This window comes from Pogona vitticeps, chromosome 4 (assembly GCF_051106095.1).
Source record: "Pogona vitticeps strain Pit_001003342236 chromosome 4, PviZW2.1, whole genome shotgun sequence".
NCBI classification, from domain to species: domain Eukaryota; kingdom Metazoa; phylum Chordata; class Lepidosauria; order Squamata; family Agamidae; genus Pogona; species Pogona vitticeps.
In genome coordinates this window covers 807808-827877 of record NC_135786.1, presented here as the reverse complement: position 1 = coordinate 827877, position 20070 = coordinate 807808, and the positions used below count along the sequence as shown (strand labels likewise).

Genomic DNA, 20070 nt, shown 5'->3' with positions numbered 1-20070 from the left:
CCCGCCCTTCTCTTTCCTACCTTGGTGCAGGTGTCCATCCTCAGTCCCATTCTGAGGGCCTCTTTCCTTACCTCCCCCCCCATTTCCTTCAGTGTCCCATAACTGTCCTTGAAAGGGTCCCAGCTCCCCCTCCCCCTGCGACTCAGAGCCAGGATGGAAGCATGCCTCTTCCCTGGGATCGCCCACCTTCTCTCTGATTGACCTGTGCATCATACCCAGAGGTGTGTGGGTGTGAGACTGCAGGAAGGTGGAGGGCAAGATCCAACAGATCAACTTTGCTCACTTGTTTGCAACCGAGGGCAGGATTCCAAAAGCTTCCTGGAGCTGTGGGCCTCTCCTGAAATGGGACGCGGGGCGGGGGGGGAGGAAAATGGAGCTGGAGGAGGAAAGTGAGGCTGCAGAGCCACGGAGATGAGTTTGGGCCGCCGGGGTGGCAGCAGGCGAGCTCTCTCTCCCCCCCTCCCCACGGGGCTTGGTTTTCTTCGGCCACTTCATGCCCTGCCACCAAGAAGCACCTCGCCTGCCTGCAGTTAAGGAGTTAGTTCGGGCTTGGGCACCGTTAATCCCTAAGCTTCTATAAAGCAACAATGGAATGTGTTTCATTGCGGTTTGTTATTACGAAACTCCATGACCCTGGAATGTTCAAATTAAACTGTTGCCTTCTTTTCAGAGTTTGAAGGGGAAAAGCTGTAACCCTTAGGAACTGGGGCGGGGGCGGCGGACGGGGAGGTGTCACACCTTTTTGCATTTCAACTGCTGTTTGCCCAGCAGCAGAGAGAACAGTGGGCGAGAAGGTACATCTGCCGGATCTGGAAGGTGGCCATTCCTTCAGCCCGTTACAGCCTCGGGGGGGGGGGACGGTTCACACACTTCTTGCCAGAGAACAGATGCTGCCTGCAGAAGAGGCTGGCACCCCCCCTCCCTTACAGGAAAAGGAAGGGCACCCGATGCCGCCCCGTCTTCCCTCTCTGCGCCTGTTCCCTCCTCCTCCTCCTGCAGCTGACGGAATGAACGTTTTTCTAGGTCAAGGTTGCATAAACTCAGCATTCTGAGGTCTGTTCGACAATGTTGCTTCCCCAAAAGAAGGGTTGCCTTTTCCCTCGCGCCTTCCATCCTCAGTTGTAGAGCTGGAGGAGGATCTCTCAAACGCCATGCAAGAAAGCTCACTTTTGCACCTCGTCTGGAGAATTCCCACATCAGATGGCAGGACACAGTCCCCAAGACTGGAGCCTTGGAGAAAATACAGATGACACCCGTGAAACAACATCATAGGATACACTAATGGCTTTGGAAGAGGCCTATAAGGCCATTGAGTGCGAGGAAGAGCCTAGCTTAAAAATAATCTTTCTCTAATTCATTATGCAGCATGTAAAAGTATAGGTGGGGACCTACAGAATAGATAGACTTTGAGACTCCCTCAGCAGACCGCTGTTTATTTGGTTAGTTTACCTCAACTGGCACTTACTGTCTCAAGCATTCACTCAAAGATTCTGGTAATGAAAAAGAGTAAAATGTTCCAGTTCATCTACAGTTCTTCATAGATAAAAAACAAACATAATTCTGTGTTAGCTTGTTACATCACTGAACTTAACTGGTTAACTAGCTTCATTACTCCCTACATGAATGACAGACTCCATCGCTAACCCTGGCAGAACCCTGGCTGGAAAAAAGGCAGGAAAAGGAATCTGAGGGAGAGAGGGAAGAACTGGCTGCTCCTGGATTGACCGACATTCTGTCCCGTTCCAGAAAAATCCCTCCCAGCCGGAAGCTCTGAAAGGCTTCCATTGGCATACAGCAATACACCCAGCAGTATCCCCTCATCTTCTATCTCTATGCTTCGTTCATTTTTTTCCCTAGGTATTGAACTTCGTACTTAAGTTCTCTTAAATTTCATTCTGTTGTTTTCAGCTCAAAGCTTGAGCCTATCCAGATCTCTTTGTCTTTCGTTCTTGTCTTCCAGGGTATTAGCTATTCCACCCAATGTTGTGTCATCTGCTAATTAGATACATATCCCCTACACTCCCTCGTCCAAGTCATTAATAAAAATATTGAAGAGCAGAGGGCCAAGGACTGAGTCTTGGGGTACCCCACTTCTTACCGCCTCCCAGTTGGAGAAGGAGCTGTGGATAAGCACCCTCTGATTATGAGAGCGTTGCCTAAACATGCCGGACGACCCCCTCCCAAAGCGTATTTTCTATGGAAAGCTTCTTGTAGGTCTTTATGGTGTGTGGGGGGGGAAACGAATTCAAGGATACACTGAAGACAACTTTGTTGGAATTTAATATTGACTGTGTCAATTAAGCAGCTCTTGCAGAAAACCAAAGTACCTGCGAAATGCTGACAAACAAGGGACTGAAGAATTTGAAATACTGTAAAAAGAACAAGGATGCACAAAGAGAAATGAAGAAAAAAGAAAAGATGTGACATCTCAGTAAACTCAGGATCCCGCCTAACCTGTCCCCTGTGGCTTCCAGATCTTCTGCGCTTGTACAGTATTGGGATAGTCAGTCACCCACGTTGTCCATCAGCTCCTCCTTAGCAGTTTGGTGTGTCTTGTTTTCGCCCAGCGGTGACTCTGAATCTGACGGAGGGGGTCTTCTTGGAAAATGAAGGACAAGCTATTCCTGCATTTAGGTGGCAACAACGCTTCCAAAAGGTTGTGGTAGGGATTCGGTAGTATCCCTTGTGGTGGCGACAGGAGACACCCCAAGCAGGTTCAGTCGCTTGTTACCCCTGCTGTGCTCCCTCTGGTTTGGCTCCGTCCGTCTCCGCTCCTCCTTCTGCTTCTTGCAGGCGGCTCAGTTCCTCTTGGTGCCTGGACCCAGGAGCAGAGGCCAGACGTCCATGTCCTGGACCGCTAGACCTCCCCGAGTTCATTCCACCCCTGCCACAAGCCACCCCAAGTCAGGGCAGAAGAGGAGGGAGGACCTTTCAGCAGGAGCTGTTCTGCCAAGGGGATCCCCTTGTGCCACTTCTGTTACCCTTTGTGAGATGAAGTGACTCCCTAAAGGAAGCCAGAGGCTCAGGTTTACAAGAGCCGGGCAGGATGGCTGAGGACGGGACACGCTGGAGAGATCACTCATGCCTCCGGTCGCCAGAAGTCGGAGGCGACTGGACCAGAGGCTCAGAATGACGGGGCTCTTCACAGCCCACTCCTCCCCTTGTGTGGATAAAGGTCTGCTTGAGGAAGCTGCCCACCGTGTGGCATGGGCCCCGAGGAGGCCAAGTCAACCCGACGAGTCTCAAAGGCACCAGGCAACCTTTTACAGGTGGTGCTGCACAGCCAGCCCCCCCCTGGGACATTTTAGCTGCTGCTGGGGATTGTTATCGTTTTTTTACATTTCTATGTAAAACCAGAGCATTGCCAGACGAGTAAGGCTGCAGGGGGAGGGCCTGGAACTTCCCTGGCATCTCTCTGCCTTGGAAGCAGAGCTGGCTGAAGGGCCCTCTGGAGAGAGAGCTCCCTTCCCATCACAGCTTGCAGGGAGCCGCCATGCATGTTAGCATCTAGCCATTATGTAAAGGCAGCCCATGCAATGTCCCTGGGGCATGATGGGAAGACTGACCCACACCATCCCCACCTTTAAGCAAGGGTCGGATCCAGCAATCAAACACTCCAGCTTCTTGATGAAGGAGCATCAAAGGGAAATCCTGCGAAAGGGGCTTCAAAGAAACACTGGGAGAAAGGAATTGTAAAGGAAACCCTTGGGAAAGAAAGTTCAAAAGAATACCAGTTCAAATTAGCTTTGAGGGCTCTCCAGGTCTGCCTTCTGTATATTTTGACTCTGTGTTGTCTCAGACTTTTCCTTGCAAGGTTTTGTTAGGGTGTGTCTCTGTTTTTGAAAACGTCTTGGCTAGCTGCCCAAAGAAACACTTTCCTCAACCGACACCGCGCATTATGCCTCTTGGGCGTTTTTAACACAAAAAGTTCTCGACAACTTATGGGTGCAAACTATTCTGGTCCTCCTGCCAAGTCACCAGATGCTCAGATTTGGGCTTTTTCTGCCCCGAAAGAAGCTGCTGTGTTTTGGCAAAGACATTGAGGGAAATGGTCTGTACATGGATGGTTACGGCTTGGGCTGGTCTTCACCCACTACTATGCCCAGGCTGCAATTATTCCTGTGCAGATCTTCCTGTGATGTTTCACTTTATTTTGCCTTTTTAAAATACGCGAAGCTTTTATAATCTGCCTAAGAACCAGACCACAACCCCTCGATTCCTCTGTGTGTGTTCCACACAACATGGAGCCAAATAAAATCCAAATAAAAGAGGTTGAACTCTTCTGCATATTTTCGTGACTTTTTGCAATAACCAAGGCAAAGCATTAATCACAGAGGAACAGTTTTCCAAAACAGACGTCACGGGATTTGTCAGAAATTACAGGAGGCCATCAACATGTGAAGTCACAAAGATCAACAAAAATTCATCAAAGCTAGCTGCGTGGGGGCCAATAAGCTTCCCAAGCGGCGGCAACACGAACAAGCCAAGCTCAGATCCTCCCCACAACCCTGGGATGACATGGTCCATTGTGACTGTGTGGTCCATCCGTCCAGCACCATGACCCTGCCGGGAGGTCATCCCATCTGCCGAGGCCCTGGCAGAAGCCCGGCGGGATGCTGGGAATTGGCTGGGCCTCCCTGGATGGCCCTGGGGCTACAGGGGGTTCTCCCGGGGCCTCAGCAAAGTGGACGGAGGAGTAAAGGAAGCTCCCCCAGCCCCTGTGGCATGGGTTGATGTATGCATGCTGGGGGGCTCTGGGGGTCGGGAGCAGACAGTCTCACCAGGATGAGCGGAGTCTGTGCATGGGCGTCGTGTGCCTGCAGGTGGCAGAAAGCGGTTTGATGACTCTTAATCCACTTTCCAAGTAAAATACATTTAGCCTAGATTTCAACCCATCCTCAGCGTGCAGGGAAGGGCGGCCATGTGCTTGTCTCGTGAGGCCCAAACATTTCCCTTTCCAGCCCCCACACCCCCATCAGCTGTCTCTTAATTTAGCTCCCCACTGCCCTCTAATTAGGGGCAAGGAGGCAAGGGGGGGAAGGAGGACGGGGAGCAGCCCATCAGCAGACGGATGGCGCCACCTGCTCTGAAATGCTTAAAAACCTCTCGCTGCAGGTCCTGCCGGCAGCACCGTTCGGTCGGGATCCCCTTTCGGAGGCCAAACGGCCAGGAAGCCCTAAACCCCCTTCCTCTCCCGCTGCGGATGCCGGGCAGCCGACTGCCAGGGGAGCCAAGCCGGACGGCTGAGGGCTGCAGCTCTTCCCCCGAGGGGCCCGCCGGGCCCTTTTCATGCAAGTGGGGCCTCTGCTGAGCAAACGGCCCCCCACGGAGAATTCCAGGGGTCGGGTCTTATGTGACACTCGCCTCCTCTCCCACCCAGCCCCCTTGCCCCTGGACTAACAAAAGCCCCACATCCCACCCCATTGGCCCTGGCTCCCATCCAGGGAGGGGGGCCGATGATGGCTTGCTGCCACGCCTTGGCTGGGTAAGGCTTAGCTTTCCAGGCCACTGCCCCGGGGAAGTCCAGGGCAAGCCTGAGTCTTCGGGGCGGCCGAGCCCAAATCGCTGGCAGCTGTCCTTGGGTGTTTCTCTGCGGGGCCCGGCAGGATGCCCAGAGGATCTCAGCAAGGCAGGGACAGGCCACTGCTGGAGGACTGGACGCGAGTCTTTGGGAAGCAAAATAGCTGCAGCGAAATGACTCACCGCTGGCTCTCTTGCTCCCACGAGGAAGAGAGCGCAGCATCTCTCGTCTCCCTGGGTGGCCTTGTTCAAAAGGAAACAAAACCGGGGGCACAGAGGTGGCAGCGTGCAGACGCAGAGCACGCGAGGTGGAGCACTCTGTATTGGACCCGTGCCACATCAGGGTGGGGTGGGTGTGAAGGGGCCAGGGATCGACCCCTTCCCCAAGAAACCCCCCTTTGGGGTGGGCAGCTCTGCCACTAGCCAAGGCTCTCCACCTCTTCCTTGCGTCCCCCTCTCTTCCGGGGACTCCGAAGATTCCTCCGGTCTGCCTGGCCCCCTGCCTCCCCCCCCCCCGGGCCAGGCAAGCCGTCCCAGCCTTTAAGAGCAGGCAGCAGGGACCTTGGGCAGGAGCTGCACGGGCTAGCTGGGACCGAGCATTCGTGGCCGCACAAGGTTGCACTTCTGCAGGCAGCCTGTGGCTCCTTGCTGGGGAGCCTCCGCCCCCCCCCGTTGTGTGTGCACAGCGACACCCCCATTCCAGGGCATCTGCATTGCACTGGGTTGGGATGGGGGACTTGGGCACCTTGCCCACCGCAACCAGGCTGGCCTTCTCGCGCCCTCCAGCCAGCCTCCCCTGCTTCCCTCTGCAGACCCTGCACCAGGCCCCTGGGGGCAGTCCTCCGTCTGGGCTCAAGAGAGCCGGCAAGGGCCAGGCGGAGCCCCCGCAGCCCTGCTCTCCCAGAGGTGGCAGTCGCGGCTTCCCTTGCCAGTGGCGTCAAGGAGCCAGAACTCTCTGGGGCGAAGCGCACCCTTTCCCATGGCCCCTTCCCCAGGCTTCCCTGTGAAGATTCTCAGTCCTCCCGGTGAGGTTACCTGGAAGTGGAGTCATGGCCACTGGACTTCTTTCCTATCAGGCATTTCCATCTGAGGAGAGTTGGTAGGAGAGCCCGGATGTCTTGGTTTCACTCCCCCCCCCCGCCAAGGTCTGAAAAGGCTCCTTGCTCCTTCGATGGACAATGGAAGATGGGCTTGAGGGATAACCTCACTTCTGCAGACCTTCTCCACCCACTGCCATGGGTTGCGAACAGTCACTAATTTTCTGGTGTGTGTGATCCTTTTTTTTTCTGGGGATGGGTGAAAGTGCAGTGTGATAAATAGGAGACAGACAGTATCTAAGGCCTCCACCCCTGTTGAGTGAGGGATTTTCGAAATGCACATGTATGGCCTCCCTGACCCCCACCCCCGCCCCCAAACCACTTATCTGCCCCCAAGTCCCTTCCAACCTATGGCTGGCCGCATCGCACATTAATGGGTGATCTGCAACACGTCCTGTCCTGCTCGGCTGCTGCAAACCCAAGGAGTTTTAGGGAGTCCATCCATCTTGTTAGGTGGTCTTCCTGCCGCTTTCCCCTCCTTTTGCCAGCGTTATGGTCACGTGTGCCTCCAGAGAAAGTTCAGCCTTGATTTGATCCAGGATCCTCTTGTTTGCCTTTCTCAAGGTCCAAAGCTCTCCTCCGTCACCGTATTTGAATTGAAACAGTTTTCCTCCCATCAGCTTTCTTCGCTGTTCAGCTTTCAAGCCTGTGCATCGCAACCTCTAGGATGCCTACCTTAATGGGGTGTCAAGGCTTGAGTGTGTCAGAAAAATCAAGGGCAATGCCAGCAGGAGGCCTGACGCCATACTGGAGTAAGGTACGTGAGTAAGGGCCCGTCAGCAGAAGAGAAGGAACAGGCCCAAGGGTGATTGGTGGTGGAGAAACTCGGTAGCAGAGGCAGCTGAAGGAGTCGCTGGCAGTTGATTTGTTTTACAGACAGTAACAGGGACGCTCAAGCTAACGCTTGTTATTGTTAGTACTACTACACAGAACATGGCAATGAACTTTCTTTACTGTGAAAACCCAACTACAATGAGACCATCCAAAACCAAACTGCACCAGAGCCCCTTCTTAAGCAGCAAGATTAACACACTCCCAGTTCAGGGGCAATTTGGGGGGGGGGGAGGGCAGGGGGAGAAGAGGAACACAGCACTGTCCTTGCACCTGTGGAACACCCTGCCACAAGGGGAAGAAGGGGGTCCAGAGTTCAAGATCTCTACAACCCGCCCCACCAAAGAAAAGGGTTTTTATTTATTTATTTTAATTAATAAAAAATATACAAATAACAGAAGTAAAAATAAAATACAAACTTGGTAGTAGCAACACACAATATACATCCCCCCCGCCACCTTCACGCTTGGAACTAGATGACCAGCAATATCAATTTACCATATTTTTCTGTGCACTATAAGAAGATACTTTTGTCTAAAATACTTAGATTAAAAATCGAGGGTCTTCTTATACTGTACATGGAAGTGAGGAGGGGGAGGGATCAAGGCGCTTTGAGGATTCCTGCTTTCCCCCTCTTTTTTCTTGCAAGGAAAGAAATTTTGGGTTAGAAAAGTGGGGGTGGGCACATCTTATATGTAGACGGAAAAACACGATACATCCCTTTCCACCCTGTACTTCTCCAAAAATACTGTACATTGATTATTTATTTTTTGCTGGCCTGTCACCTTTCCCCTTCGATAAAACATGCTCCAAGTAAAGGACCCTCGCCATTGTTCCCGCCGGGATTCGAACTCACGGCTCCGGCCACCCACCCGACAAGGAAGTGAAGCGGCCTAGCACCGCCAGGACTTTGCGCCTGCGCGTTGCGTCGGAACAAGGACGGGCCGCGGCGGGATCTTCCTCCTCCATTTCCACGGCAGGCCCGAGCGGACGGCGAAGGGACGAACTGCGCGTGCGCCTCCGGATCGGGGCACCAGCGGGCGCAGCCGCAGAATGCGGGGCAGGGCGTGTCCGGCGCCTGCGCACCGGCCGCCGCGCGTCCCGAATACAAGATGGCGGCGGCAGCTGCCAGGGTGAGGCGGCAGCGGAATGGCGGCGGGAAGCTGAGCGGCCTCCGAAACCTCCACGCCCCGGCCGCAGGTGAGGACGCGCCGCGCGGCACCCCCTCGGCGGGCGGGCGGGCGAGCGGGGAGGGGCGGAGGGGAGGGAGGAGCGCCGGCGAGCGGGGCGCCTAAGAGACGGAGGCGGCGGCGACGACGACGACTCCGCGGCCGCCATTTTGCTGCGCGTCCCCGGCGACGCGCGCGCCCCGCCGCCACCCCCCGCCTCTCCCTCTCCCCCCTCAGGCCCAGAAGGCTGCGGCGCCCCCCCCGCCCCCGAAACGGTTCTGGGCTCGTCTCTCCTTCCGTCAGTCCGTCCCCGAGCGGGCGGGAGAGGAGGCCGCCCTGGCCCGGCCTTCCCCGGGAGCCTCCTTCCTCCTCTTCCTCCTCCTCCTCCGGCTGGGCGGGCGGGTGTCCGTCCGTCCGTCCGTCTGGGCTCCCTAGGCGGGCTCCGTGGCCGGCAGAGCCTCCTCCTCTTCCTCCGTCGCCGGCGGGGCTGGACCTTTCCCCCCCCCCGCCCGGCCCGGCCCGGCCCGGCCGCCCTCTCACTCACTCACTCACTCACTCACTCGCTCGCTCTCTTGGTCTCTCCTTCTCCCCTCCCGCGCAGGGCTGCCGTGCCTGGGCTAAGCCGCCCCCGTTTGGCCCGCTTGCCCGCCCGCCCGCCCGCATGAGGCTCCGGCCCGGCGGCGCCCCTCGCTCCCCGGCTGGACCGCCCGCCCGCCGGAGCCCCGTCTGAGCAGAGAGGCTGCTCTCGGTCGCCGTCGTCGTCGTCGCCGTCCTCTCCTCCTCCTCCTTCCTCTCCTTCCTCCTCCTCCTGCTGCTGCTGCTGCTCCGCCCCAGGAAGCGCCTCTCTCCCCCTCCAGCCGCCGCGGGACCTGCCAGCCGGCCTCTAGCGGGGCTGCCCCCCCCCCGCCCGAGGGAGCCCAGCCGGGCCAGCCAGCAGCCCCCCCCACGCACGCACACGCTCTCTCACCCCGTGGGTATCTTCTTCCTCCTCCTCCTCCTGCTGCTGCTGCTGCTCTTTCTGCAGGGCCTGCTGCGATGAGAGGCGCGCTCCCTCCCTCCCTCCCTCCCTCTGGGACGGTCCGTCCGCCCCTTCTTCTGCCCGAGACTGGCAGCATCCTCCCCTCCGATTAAACAGGGCTGTGCTTCCTCCACACGCCATAAGTCGCACCCGTGTTCTGTTTTTGTTCCTCCAGTCTCGCTGAGGGAGGGCTGTGGGTGGGCCGGCCACTGCACTCCTCCTGGCGTGTTGGGGGGCGGCCCCAAACCAGGCTGGGGGTTGGTGGTGGTGGCGGACGTCCAAGGGTGCTCAGTGCCCCAGCACCACAGTTCCTGCACTCAATGCAGCGCTAGCAGGGTTGAAAACTGCAACGGAGTGCACTGATCTTCCTGCATCACAAAGGGGGCCCGAGGCGGGGGGGGGGGCGGAGAGGGACAGACTTCCGATTTCCAGCAACCGCTCTCAGCCGCTTGTTTGCACACTTCACCCAATTTCTCGGAAAATGTAGAAACCTGCCCCTGTGACCGACTCTGCCCGGTGAGAGGTGGGCACACGCAAGGGCATCTGGATCTCAGATTGCCTTTTCTGGTCAGCTGCCTTCCTTCATGGAGGAAAGAATATAGCAGGCAGGTGGGACGTGGGCATCCCTTTGCCTCAGAGAGGACTAGCACCACTTGCGAGTACCCCTCTGTGCGTCACTTGTTCCCTGTGTGCTTATGCCCCCCCCCATGAGTCTTCAGGCCATAGGACGAGAGGGTGGGGTGTTGGGAGCTGAACTGCCTTTTTGGTCCCTGGTGGTCCAGGTGCCCCGAGGAAGCTGCCGTCCTCCCCACAGAGGCCTTGCCCGTGTCTTGTTTGAACTGAGGCCCCTGCTTCCCTCCCCATGGATCAAAGGCCACAGTGGGAGAGGCATCCTGCTGTTCAGATCCCTGGCCGTCTTTATGCTGAGCATAGCAACTCAGCCAGCAGACGGGCAACTCGGCATGCTTTCGTTAAGGTGTCATTGTACTGGTTGATTGTGGGGAGTGTCCAGCAGCCCCCTGAGAGGCTCGACTGGGGAGAACACTCTGAGAGAGAAGCCCCGGTTCCTTGGCCGTTTCCCTTGGATGCTGTGGGACAGCAGGGGTCTGTGGTCCAAGGCACCCTGCCCACCTTTTCAGGTCGAGCTCTAGCTGCGGTGGGCAAGGCAGCTGCAGGCATCGTGCCAGCCAATTCCCTACTCTTGCACCATTTAGCTTTTGGGCTTGGATCCCTCGCTAAGGAGAAAAGCCTTGCCCCCAAACCAGATTGCCTCCCACAGTAATCCTAGCGGACCGTTGTGGCTCCATGCCTCCCGGATCTGTTGGCACCAGCCCAGTTGTCTCTAGAAAAGAGAAGGCGAGGACCGCTGAGTGACAGTGAATGGAGCTCTGCCTGGAATGGTCAACTCCACAGGAGTTGGTGAGGGGAAGAGAACCTGTTTATGGGGTGTGACGTGCCTGTCCCAAGAAGAAGAAGCCACCTTTTGGGGCAGAGGGCTGGCACCGTTTCTGATGGCCACCAGGGCCCTTGCCTGCACATGCATCTGGATCAGAGTGTCCTCTCCACTTGGCATCTGCAGCCTGGCCGGCGGTGGTGGTTACCGCATTTTTCCATGTATAAAAGACACCCCCCCCCACGTTTCTAATCCAACATTAAGAAATCTAAGTGGGGGTTAGCAAGTGCAGGGGGAAAAGGATCAAAGCGCTGCAGGATCGCTTTGATCCCTGCTTGCCCCTCCACTTGTTTTTGTTCTCTCCTCAGCTTATTTCTGTGTATAAGACGACCCTCAATTTTTAATCTAAAGATTTTAGACAAAAGTATAGTCATATAAATGGGAAAATACAGTAATTGCGCTGTCTTGGGAGGTGTGGCTCATTGATTTATGCCCCTGAGGCACGGTGGTGCTTTGCATTTGGCCCTCAGTGGCGCTGCTGTGAGGAGCTTGTCACGATGCTGGGAGCCCGGATGTATCTGCCAGGCACGCAGAAGCCCAGCAGGGCGAGCCTGGCAGGTAGGGCTCCGTTAGGGCTGTGCCAGGGATGCCTGGTGACCCCGTTTCCTTCTCTCCCCTCTAGTGCCAATGCTGCATCATGGCCAATGAGAACCACGGCAGCTCCCGGGAGGAAGCGGCTCTCCTGAGCCACTCCCCGGGCACCTCCCACCAGAACCAGCCGAGCTCCCCCCAACCCGTCCGGCTGGTGCAGGACTTGCCAGGTAGGTGCCAGGGGTGTGAGAGAGCCCCAGGGGGCTGCGGGGGAGGCTGCCTGTAGGGGTGTGGAGGGGGCGGACGTGTCACTCTCCTCGCCCCCCCCCCCCAAACCAGGCCTTGGGTGACCCCTGTCCTAACTGTTCTCTCTCCTTCAGATGAGTTGGTGCAGGCCGGCTGGGAGAAGTGCTGGAGCAAGCGGGAGAACCGGCCTTATTATTTCAACCGCTTCACCAACCAGTCGCTCTGGGAGATGCCAGTCTTGGGGCAGCATGACGTCATTGTGAGTCAGGGCGGGGAGCCGCTCAAGCCCCCCCTGGGGGGTCGCCAGCCAGCAAGAGGCTGGTTTTCCCTTGCAGGAGACACCTGACCTTCCTCCCTGCCTGGTGTCCCCCCCCATCAGGACCAGGAGGGCGGGGGATTGACTGACAGTACCTTGGGGGGGGAGGGGAGAGGGTTGGATTCTGTGGCCTCAACTCTTCTCTTTCTGGCCATTCTAGTCTGACCCACTGGGCCTGAATGCAGCCCCAGTGCCTGCAGAAGGGGGAGCCAGCGATGCTGTCGCGGCAGCTGAGACCAAGACGTGGAAGCGGAGCCTTTCCGAGGAGGGCCAGCCCAGCAGCAACAGCGCAAAGAAGCCCAAGGTAGCCCCTGCGGCGCTTCCAGGCCGGGCTGAACCTGTGCCCGTGGGTTCTCGCGGCAGGTGCAGAGTTCAGGTTTCTGGCGGAAAGCAGAGAACGGTGAGGGAGGGCTTTTCAGGGGCAGGATAAGCCTAGGAGGGGGAAGCCCAGCCTGGGGGAAGCCAGCTGGTTGGCAATCAACATGAAGCAGTGGGGGGGGGCTTCCTCTGAGGCCCTAGGGGAGTTGGGGGGTGGGTGGGTGTCCCAGGGCAGCCTCCTCCACCAAGGGTACGGAGGGCGGTTCTTCTCTTTTGCCTACTGCAGCTATTTAAAAAGCTGGCTGTACGAATCAGAAGCTCTCTGGGGACCGGATACGAGTTCTCCCCATGCCCTGGAGCTTCTTGGCATCTAGAGGAGGGGGAGATGGGTGTGCTTGCCTCCCTGAGGCTCCCAATAAACGGGGGAATTGCCGCCTTCCCCCAGGTGACCAGGCATTCCTCACTTGCAGGTGGAGGCTGCAGGGAACCCCACAGCTCAGCCGGCCCCTAATTCTTCCAGTGCCCCTGGGACTCCCTTGTTGAAGATGTGGGGCATCTGTACAGAAGACAAGCAGATGGCGCTCTTGCGACCCACAGAGTGAGTTTTCATCTTTGGGGCACAGCTCCTGGTCTCTGGAAGGGGTTAGGGTGGACTAGGGCTCGTCTGAGAAGTCCTCTTGCTGGGTTTTTGTAGGCCGTGGACTCTTCCACCTCTCTCTCTCTCTCTCTCTCTTTGTTTCGGGAACAGGGTGTACTGGGATCTGGATATCCAGACAAATGCTGTGATTAAGCAGCGGCCCCCATCCGACGTGCTGAGCCCCCATCCTGAGGTGGAGCTCCTTCGATCCCAGCTGATGCTGAAGCTGCGCCAGCATTACCGGGAGCTCTGCCAGCAACGAGAAGGTACGTCCTGCCCTTCCTCCTTCCTTCCTCCCCCCCCCCGCCCCGGTTGTCGTTGCCCATCCGCCTGGGGGATCTCCTCAGCCTGGACGGCCGCTCAGTGCCTCCGTCCTCCGGTTCCCGCAGGGATCGATCCTCCACGAGAATCCTTCAACCGCTGGATGCTGGAGCGGAAGGTGATCGACAAAGGGACAGATCCTCTCTTGCCAAGCAACTGCGAGCCTGTGGTGTCTCCCTCCATGTTCAGAGAAATCATGAATGACATTCCCATCAGGTACTGGGGGAAGGGTGTGGCCCCTCGGGAAGGAGGGAGGGAGCAGTGGCGGCAGCTCTAGTGGGCTCCACCGCTACAACCTTTTCCCCATCTGGCGCGTCTCTGGCTGCAGGTTGTCCCGAATCAAGGTCCGGGAGGAAGCCAAGCGGCTGCTCTTCAAGTACGCCGAGGCGGCAAAGAGGCTCATCGAATCCAGGTGGGGAGCTCCCCGTTCGGGTTGTTGCTGGCGGGAGGAAGGGGAGGCTGAGACAGGAGCCTGAGAAGGCCACACACAGAAGTAGGTGTGTGTGTGTGGGGGGGGAGTGAAATCAGGACCACAGGAGGGCAAGCAGTGGAGTGATCATTGGGTGCGTGTGTTAGGGCAGTTGTGCCCGTCTTTTAGGCTCCTCCATCCGCTTGGCCTCTCTGTTGTTGTTGTTGTTGCTCCCTCCCTCCCTTGGCTGCAGCCGAGGGCCTTCCCAAGGGGATCCCTGCTGCAGAGGAACGCTCTCAGCTTTGGGGTGCTTCCCATCTGGGTTTGGGCAAGGGAACAGAACACGTTTAAAATCACCGTATTTGGCTTTGCCTTTCCTAAAAGTGCCAGGCACTCACTCCTTCCTGGGCTGCCTCTCTCTGCAGGAGTGCTTCCCCAGACAGCCGGAAGGTTGTGAAGTGGAACGTGGAGGATACTTTCTCGTGGCTGCGACGGGACCCCTCGGCCTCCAAGGAGGACTACATGGTCAGTGGGTCCAGTGGTTCTTAACCTTTTTGAAAGAAACGCCCCCTTGAGCCATTGAGGAAGTTATCATCGCCCCCCCTCCCTGCGGTGATGATATTTGTTTGTTTGTTTGTTTGTTTGTTTGTTTGTTTGTTTGTTTGTTTGTTTATTTATTTATTTATTTATTTATTTATTTATTTATTTATTTATTTATTTATTTATTTAAGACACTTAAATCCAATGACCCCTGAAAACAAAATTAAATTCCAAGAAAATGAAATGCCCCCCAAAAAGTAACATTTAATGATTTAGTTGCAAGTGAATTTTAAGACGCAAAAAGAAATATAAAAAGGGCATAAAAACAAATGCAGGAACTAAAAATTTCAAGACAAAAATCTGAAACTAAATTAAAATTGGAGGAAAATATATATTCATGCACACTGTAAAAAGGCTGCAGCCATCTTCACAGGTTTGGCTTGCTCCAGTGCCCCCTACCGCCCCTTTTCGTTCTACCGCCCCCCTGAAAAATGAAATCGCCCCCTGGGGGGCATTATCGCCCACGTTAAGAACCACTGAGTGGGTCTGTCCTCTGTGTGCCGAGTGTGAGGGGTACATATGGGCGTGTGAACATGCAGAAGGAGAAACTTGCAGTGAAAATATATTTCTGAGTGATTTGGTGAGAGCCACATCGCCCGTGGGTGAGAAATTGTGAGGGCCAAAGAACACCACGAGGTCGCCTTCCCAGTTGTTGTGAGCGCAGTTCATGGTTAAGGCAATGACGTGGCCACCTGGTCGGAGAAGGTCCTTTTTCTTTAGCCCATAACCCTGGCTTACCCCCTCGTCTGACCACCGAAGCACTCAGCATTGGCCGTGGATCTCCGTTTCCGCTACCAGCTGCTCACGGCTCCCAGAAGCGGAAACAAAACCTCCTGGTTTTGTTTCCGCTGGCAGGGGAAAGCTCACAACACACACTGGACTTTTCATCAGGTGACCCTCGCTGGGAACACAGGTCAAGCAAAGGCGGGTGCTTTCTTTCACGTTGGTGGTCTCCCGCATCCTTTTCAGACAAATCAACCTCCGTCTGTCACGCGAGGGGCTTGGTCTTCTTTTTGGCATTATTAAACTTCGGACTTGGGGGTTTCTCTCTCGAGACGTTACCCCCAAGTTAAGATGCTCCATGTGCGCTCAGCCCTGCTCCGTGTGCCACGGGTGGCTGCTTGGGTAGTGGCTACAGGGAGCTGGGGGTGAGATCTGTTTTCCCTGGCCTTGCAGGACCGCCTTGAACACCTGCGCAAGCAGTGTGGGCCCCATGTGTCAGCTGCAGCCAAGGACTCTGTGGAAGGCATTTGTAGCAAGATCTACCACATCTCGCTGGAGTATGTCAAGCGCATTCGGGAGAAGCACCTGGCCATCCTGAAGGAGCACAATCTATCCGGTAGATGTGAGGGAGGCGGCGGCAGGCCAGCAGGGGCAGGGGGGGGGAGGCTGGAAGAGAGAGGGAGAAGTTGGAAGGGGACAGGCAGCAGCAGGGGGGGGGTTCAATTTGGTTTGTTGTGGGCTGGCTGCATGACTGGACAGGTGTGCCTCCACTTGCGAGGGAATTGCTTTTTGACATGGGTTTTTTGCAAGCGGGGGTGCAAAAGGGTGGCTTAAAGGTTGACTTCTTTTCCCCCCCTCCCCTTCCCTCCCCTCCCCCCCGCCCACCTCCTGCAGCTGAGGTTGAACCTCTGGAGGTGCAGGACCGGCCCGTCTACTGCTACCCCATCCGGTTGGCCGTCCCCTCCCCCCCGCTGCCCAACGTGGAGATGCACATCGAGAACAATGTGGTGTGTGTGCGCTACAAAGGCGAAGTGGTGAAAGTCAGCCGCAACTACTTCAGCAAGCTGGTAAGTGGGCTATGTGTGTGTGAGAGAGAGAGAGGGAGGGAGGGAGGGAGAGGGAGGGAGATAATGCTACCCAGCCTCTCCTGCTCCCTCCATGCTTCGTGGTGCCTCTGCAGTGACCCCTCTCCTCTTGCAGTGGCTCCTTTATCGGTACAGCTGTATTGATGACTCTGGCTTGGAGCGGTTTTTGCCCAGGGTTTGGTGCCTTCTATGCAGATACCAGGTATGGGTCGTCTTGCCGTATCGGGGCTCATGAGGCAGAGAGGAAGGTGGTAGACCTCCTGGGGAACTGGGAGGGACCCCAGAGGTTCACCTCTCCTGCTCACACACACACGTACACACACACACACACACACACACACAATTGGCTGCCAGAGGAGTTGGACGGCTGGGCAGGAAACCATGCCTTTGTAGTGAGGGACTGTATTGATGGTGGAGGGGGAGCCCCTCCCCTTCTGGGGTGCGGCTGTCCAAACCGCAGCCGGTCCTGCCCAGCTAGTGAGCCCGGCAGCCCCCTTTTCCTTCCCCCCCCCCCCCGCTGCTGGCATTACTAAGGGGACTTGCTTGTGCTCCTCCTCGATTCAGATGATGTTTGGTGTTGGGCTGTACGAAGGCACCGGCCTGCAGAGGGCGCTGCCTGTGCACATCTTCGAGGCCCTCCACAAGCTCTTTGGGGTGACCTTTGAGTGCTTTGCCTCCCCCCTGAACTGTTACTTCAAGCAGTACTGCTCGGCCTTTCTAGACACCGATGGCTACTTCGGATCCAGGGGGTGAGTGCGAGAGGAGGAAGAGGAGGAGGAGGAGGAGGGGCTCGACTGCTCGGTGGCCCCTGAGGTGCTGCAGGGGAGGCAGGCAGGGGTGAATCTGCCGGCCAGCCCTCGGGGAGAGAGCACACCTGGGCAGGTGGGTGGGCAGGCAAGGTGGGTGGCTTTTGCCCGTGGGGTCTGCAGTGGCCACCGCAGCCGCCTCCTGATCCCACTGGCCTTGGCCTTCTTCCCTTCAGCCCCTGCCTGGATTTCTTTCCCATCAGCGGCTCCTTTGAGGCAAACCCTCCGTTCTGTGAGGAGCTGATGGAAGCCATGGTGTCCCACTTTGAGGTAAGTCTTCCCCCCTCTGCCACCCGGGCTCTGCTGCCTGGCCGTGAGGCTGCACTCCCTTCCTGGCTTCGCGCGCTCTCTGGCCAGGTTCCTGGCGGTGGGTGAGCTTGCTGCCTTCTTTCCTCTGTTCCACCAGAAACTGCTGGAAGACTCCAACAAGCCTCTGTCTTTCATCGTCTTTATCCCCGAGTGGCGGGACCCCCCAACGCCTGCCCTGACGCGCATGGAGCAGAGCCGGTTTAAGCGCCACCAGCTTATCTTGCCGGCTTTTGACCACGAGTATCGCAGCGGCTCCCAGCATGTCTGCAAAAAGTAAGCAGAGGAGACCAAAGAGCCCCTTGGGCCTGCCCATGCCCCAGCCGTCAAGCAGGCAAAGCAGGTTGTGGCCCCCTCTGCCTGGGAGGGAGCCGCTCCTCTGTGCTGTGGCAGAGCTTGAACAGCCTGCGCCCACCTGCCTTCTCTTCCCAAGACGGCCTTCATGCGCCAGCAGGAGCAGCAGGCTTGTCTCCTTCAAACAGGAGCGGTGTGGGGCAGGTTCCCCTCTGTCAGGGCCCTGTTTGCTCCCTCCTTTTTCAAGTCTCCCTGGAACATGAGAACTGGAGGGCATTTCCCTCTGGAAGGAGTGGGCAGGCGATACGGGGCAGACAGAAATGTGGGGAAGAGCTGTCTAAGTGGCGCATGGGCCTGAGACGGTGGTGAAATCTTTGAATACCCCAGGGCTGGGGCTGGAGGCCCTTCACCCCTCCAACAGTGGGGGCCTTTCTAGGCTGGCTGGTTCTCCTGGTCTTGCACCTTCGCTTTCAATCTTGGCTGTGCCGCACCTCCATTCCTGTGACCTCCCCCCCCCCCTTTTTTTAAACCTGCATCTGGTGGAAGAACAGCCCCCTTCAGGGCCTCTCTACCTCTGCATCTGTGCCCTTCCAAGTCACCTCACCTTCCTTGAAGCCCCTTAGAGGTGGGGCTTTCTGTGGCCAAGGAGTGGCCCCAGCAGGCACGAGGCTGGGAAGGTGGCGAGCGAGACTTCCTGCTTTTCCTTACAGAGAGGAGATGTACTACAAAGCCGTGCACAACACAGCCATCCTGTTCCTGCAAAACGACGCCGGGCTGGCCAAGTGGGAGCCCACGCCCGAACGGCTGCAGGAGCTGGTCACTGCCTACAAGCACTCGGGACGGACTCTGGCCGCGACCACCTCTTCTTCGTCGTCCTCCTCCTCTTCAACCTCTGACAAGGAGCGGGAGACGGTCCGGGAACAGAGCACTAGCCGCGAGACGACCCCCAATTAATCTGTTGTGAACTGGCCGATCTGACGGGCAGCGAAGGGATTATGACGTCTTCTCTCTCGTGGGGGGTGGGTGGGCGGGCAGGCAGGCAGGGGAGAGCTGGCCCGAACGTGCTCGAGAGAGCGAGGGCCTTGTGGGGCTGCATTTTCCTTCGCTCCCCTCTGGTTCTACAGGCCCTTTGCTGGGGGACCTTGCCCTGGGCCGATGCTTGGACCCTTGGAGTGTGGTGCCTCCTGCCCCAGGAACGCTGGTACGGACACCGCCGGGGAGGCATGGCTAGCCCAATCGGGAACGAAGGGGCAGCCTGGAAACGGGGCCCTCTTTCCAAAGGGAGAAAGTGCAGGGAGCCGCTGGCTTCCCAACACGCCGGGCCGTCGCCCTCGTCCAGCCGTGCTTCTGTCGTGTAAATAGATGGTGGGCAGGGTGGCGACTCAGCTACTGCCCGACCGCTCTGTTGTCTTCTCCTGGCTCTTCCCAAGATGTCCCCGCCGCGTGTGTTCACGGAAGCTGTTTAATGTAAACGACAAGAGCAAAGGAGTCCCTTTGTGCGTGTACAGAAGTCTGGGCTGCCGTTTTGTAGTCGTCACCATTTCTATCTGAAACTCCAAGGTTTCTTGGAGGTTTTTTTTTTAAGGATTTAATTTAACAGCACTAACCATTTTATTACTTTTATCAAAAGAGCAAAGGAAAATCTATTTTTGATTTTGTTTCCTAGTTCTTAGGGACATTAAAAGCCAGCATTATGGTGCCCCTTGCCCTTTGTGCTTTTCATCTGTAAGGTTGCCCACACCCCGCCCTGGATGAGCCCTGACAGGAGGCTTGGTGGTGGAGCTGGAGAGAGGACTCCCTCCAGGGGAGGCAGACGTGGCAGGGCCATGGGGGAGGGAGGACAGGCGCCCTCTTTCCCTTAACGGTCGGCTTGCCTGCAGAACACGGCTGGAGGGCAGCACATAGGATGCACCAGGAGTCTCACCATGCCTCAAAATGTGAAAAAAAAAAACATTTTTTAAAAAAAAAACATCTCTGCATTTTGGAATTGCCCATTTACTTCTACTTTTTGGAGGTTGGGAGGGCTCCATTTCATTTCATACGACATTCCATCTCCTGATGCAGAAAACATTGGTATTTTTCAACCCAGTTTCTTCAGTGGGTGGTTATCAGGAGGGGTTCCCAGACTCTGAGAACAGCTTTGCAGGCAAGATGGGCAGCTGGAAGACTTTGACGTCATGTCTGAGGATGGCTAGAGCAACACCTTGTTCCATTAATGCATCGACAGACGAAGGTGGAGGCCTCGGCCTTCAATTGCTCATGGCCTCTGAAAGGTCTCCCTCTTCGGATGTTTCTACAAGCCCCCTCTGCCAGGGGAAAGTGACCCACTGCCCTTGTTGCAGCGGGAGTGGGGTGGTAGCGGAACCCCTCTGTGCACACCAGCTCAACCC

General features: G+C 56.8%; 1 protein-coding gene across 4 annotated transcripts; it reads left to right on the top strand.

Moving 5' to 3' along the window:
• The first annotated feature begins 8285 nt into the window (after positions 1-8285).
• PCIF1 (phosphorylated CTD interacting factor 1) lies at positions 8286-19379 on the top strand. 4 transcript variants are annotated; one of them, XM_078393109.1, is made up of 17 exons: positions 8286-8648; positions 9219-9587; positions 11711-11849; positions 12000-12124; positions 12342-12581; positions 12970-13097; positions 13248-13402; positions 13526-13673; positions 13786-13869; positions 14292-14391; positions 15643-15805; positions 16084-16256; positions 16390-16476; positions 16839-17023; positions 17257-17350; positions 17487-17662; positions 18391-19379. In XM_078393109.1, the coding sequence occupies exons 3-17, from the start codon at positions 11726-11728 to the stop codon at positions 18632-18634; spliced, it is 2226 nt and encodes a 741-aa protein (XP_078249235.1). In that variant the 5' UTR covers positions 8286-8648; positions 9219-9587; positions 11711-11725; the 3' UTR covers positions 18635-19379. The 4 variants fall into 4 exon arrangements, with proteins under 4 accessions (XP_078249235.1, XP_078249236.1, XP_078249234.1 ...); XM_078393110.1 differs by lacking the exon at positions 9219-9587 and having other exon boundaries at positions 17284-17350; XM_078393108.1 differs by lacking the exon at positions 9219-9587 and having other exon boundaries at positions 8287-8648.
• The last annotated feature ends 691 nt before the right edge of the window (positions 19380-20070 follow it).

Coding starts and splice junctions, on each gene's coding strand:
- PCIF1 (XM_078393109.1), top strand. CDS start 11,726: ATGGCCAATGAGAACCACGGCAGCTCCCGGGAGGAAGCGGCTCTCCTG. Junction 13,098..13,247: donor GCGCTCTTGCGACCCACAGA/GTGAGTTTTCAT, acceptor TTTCGGGAACAG/GGTGTACTGGGATCTGGATA. Junction 13,674..13,785: donor ATGAATGACATTCCCATCAG/GTACTGGGGGAA, acceptor CTCTGGCTGCAG/GTTGTCCCGAATCAAGGTCC.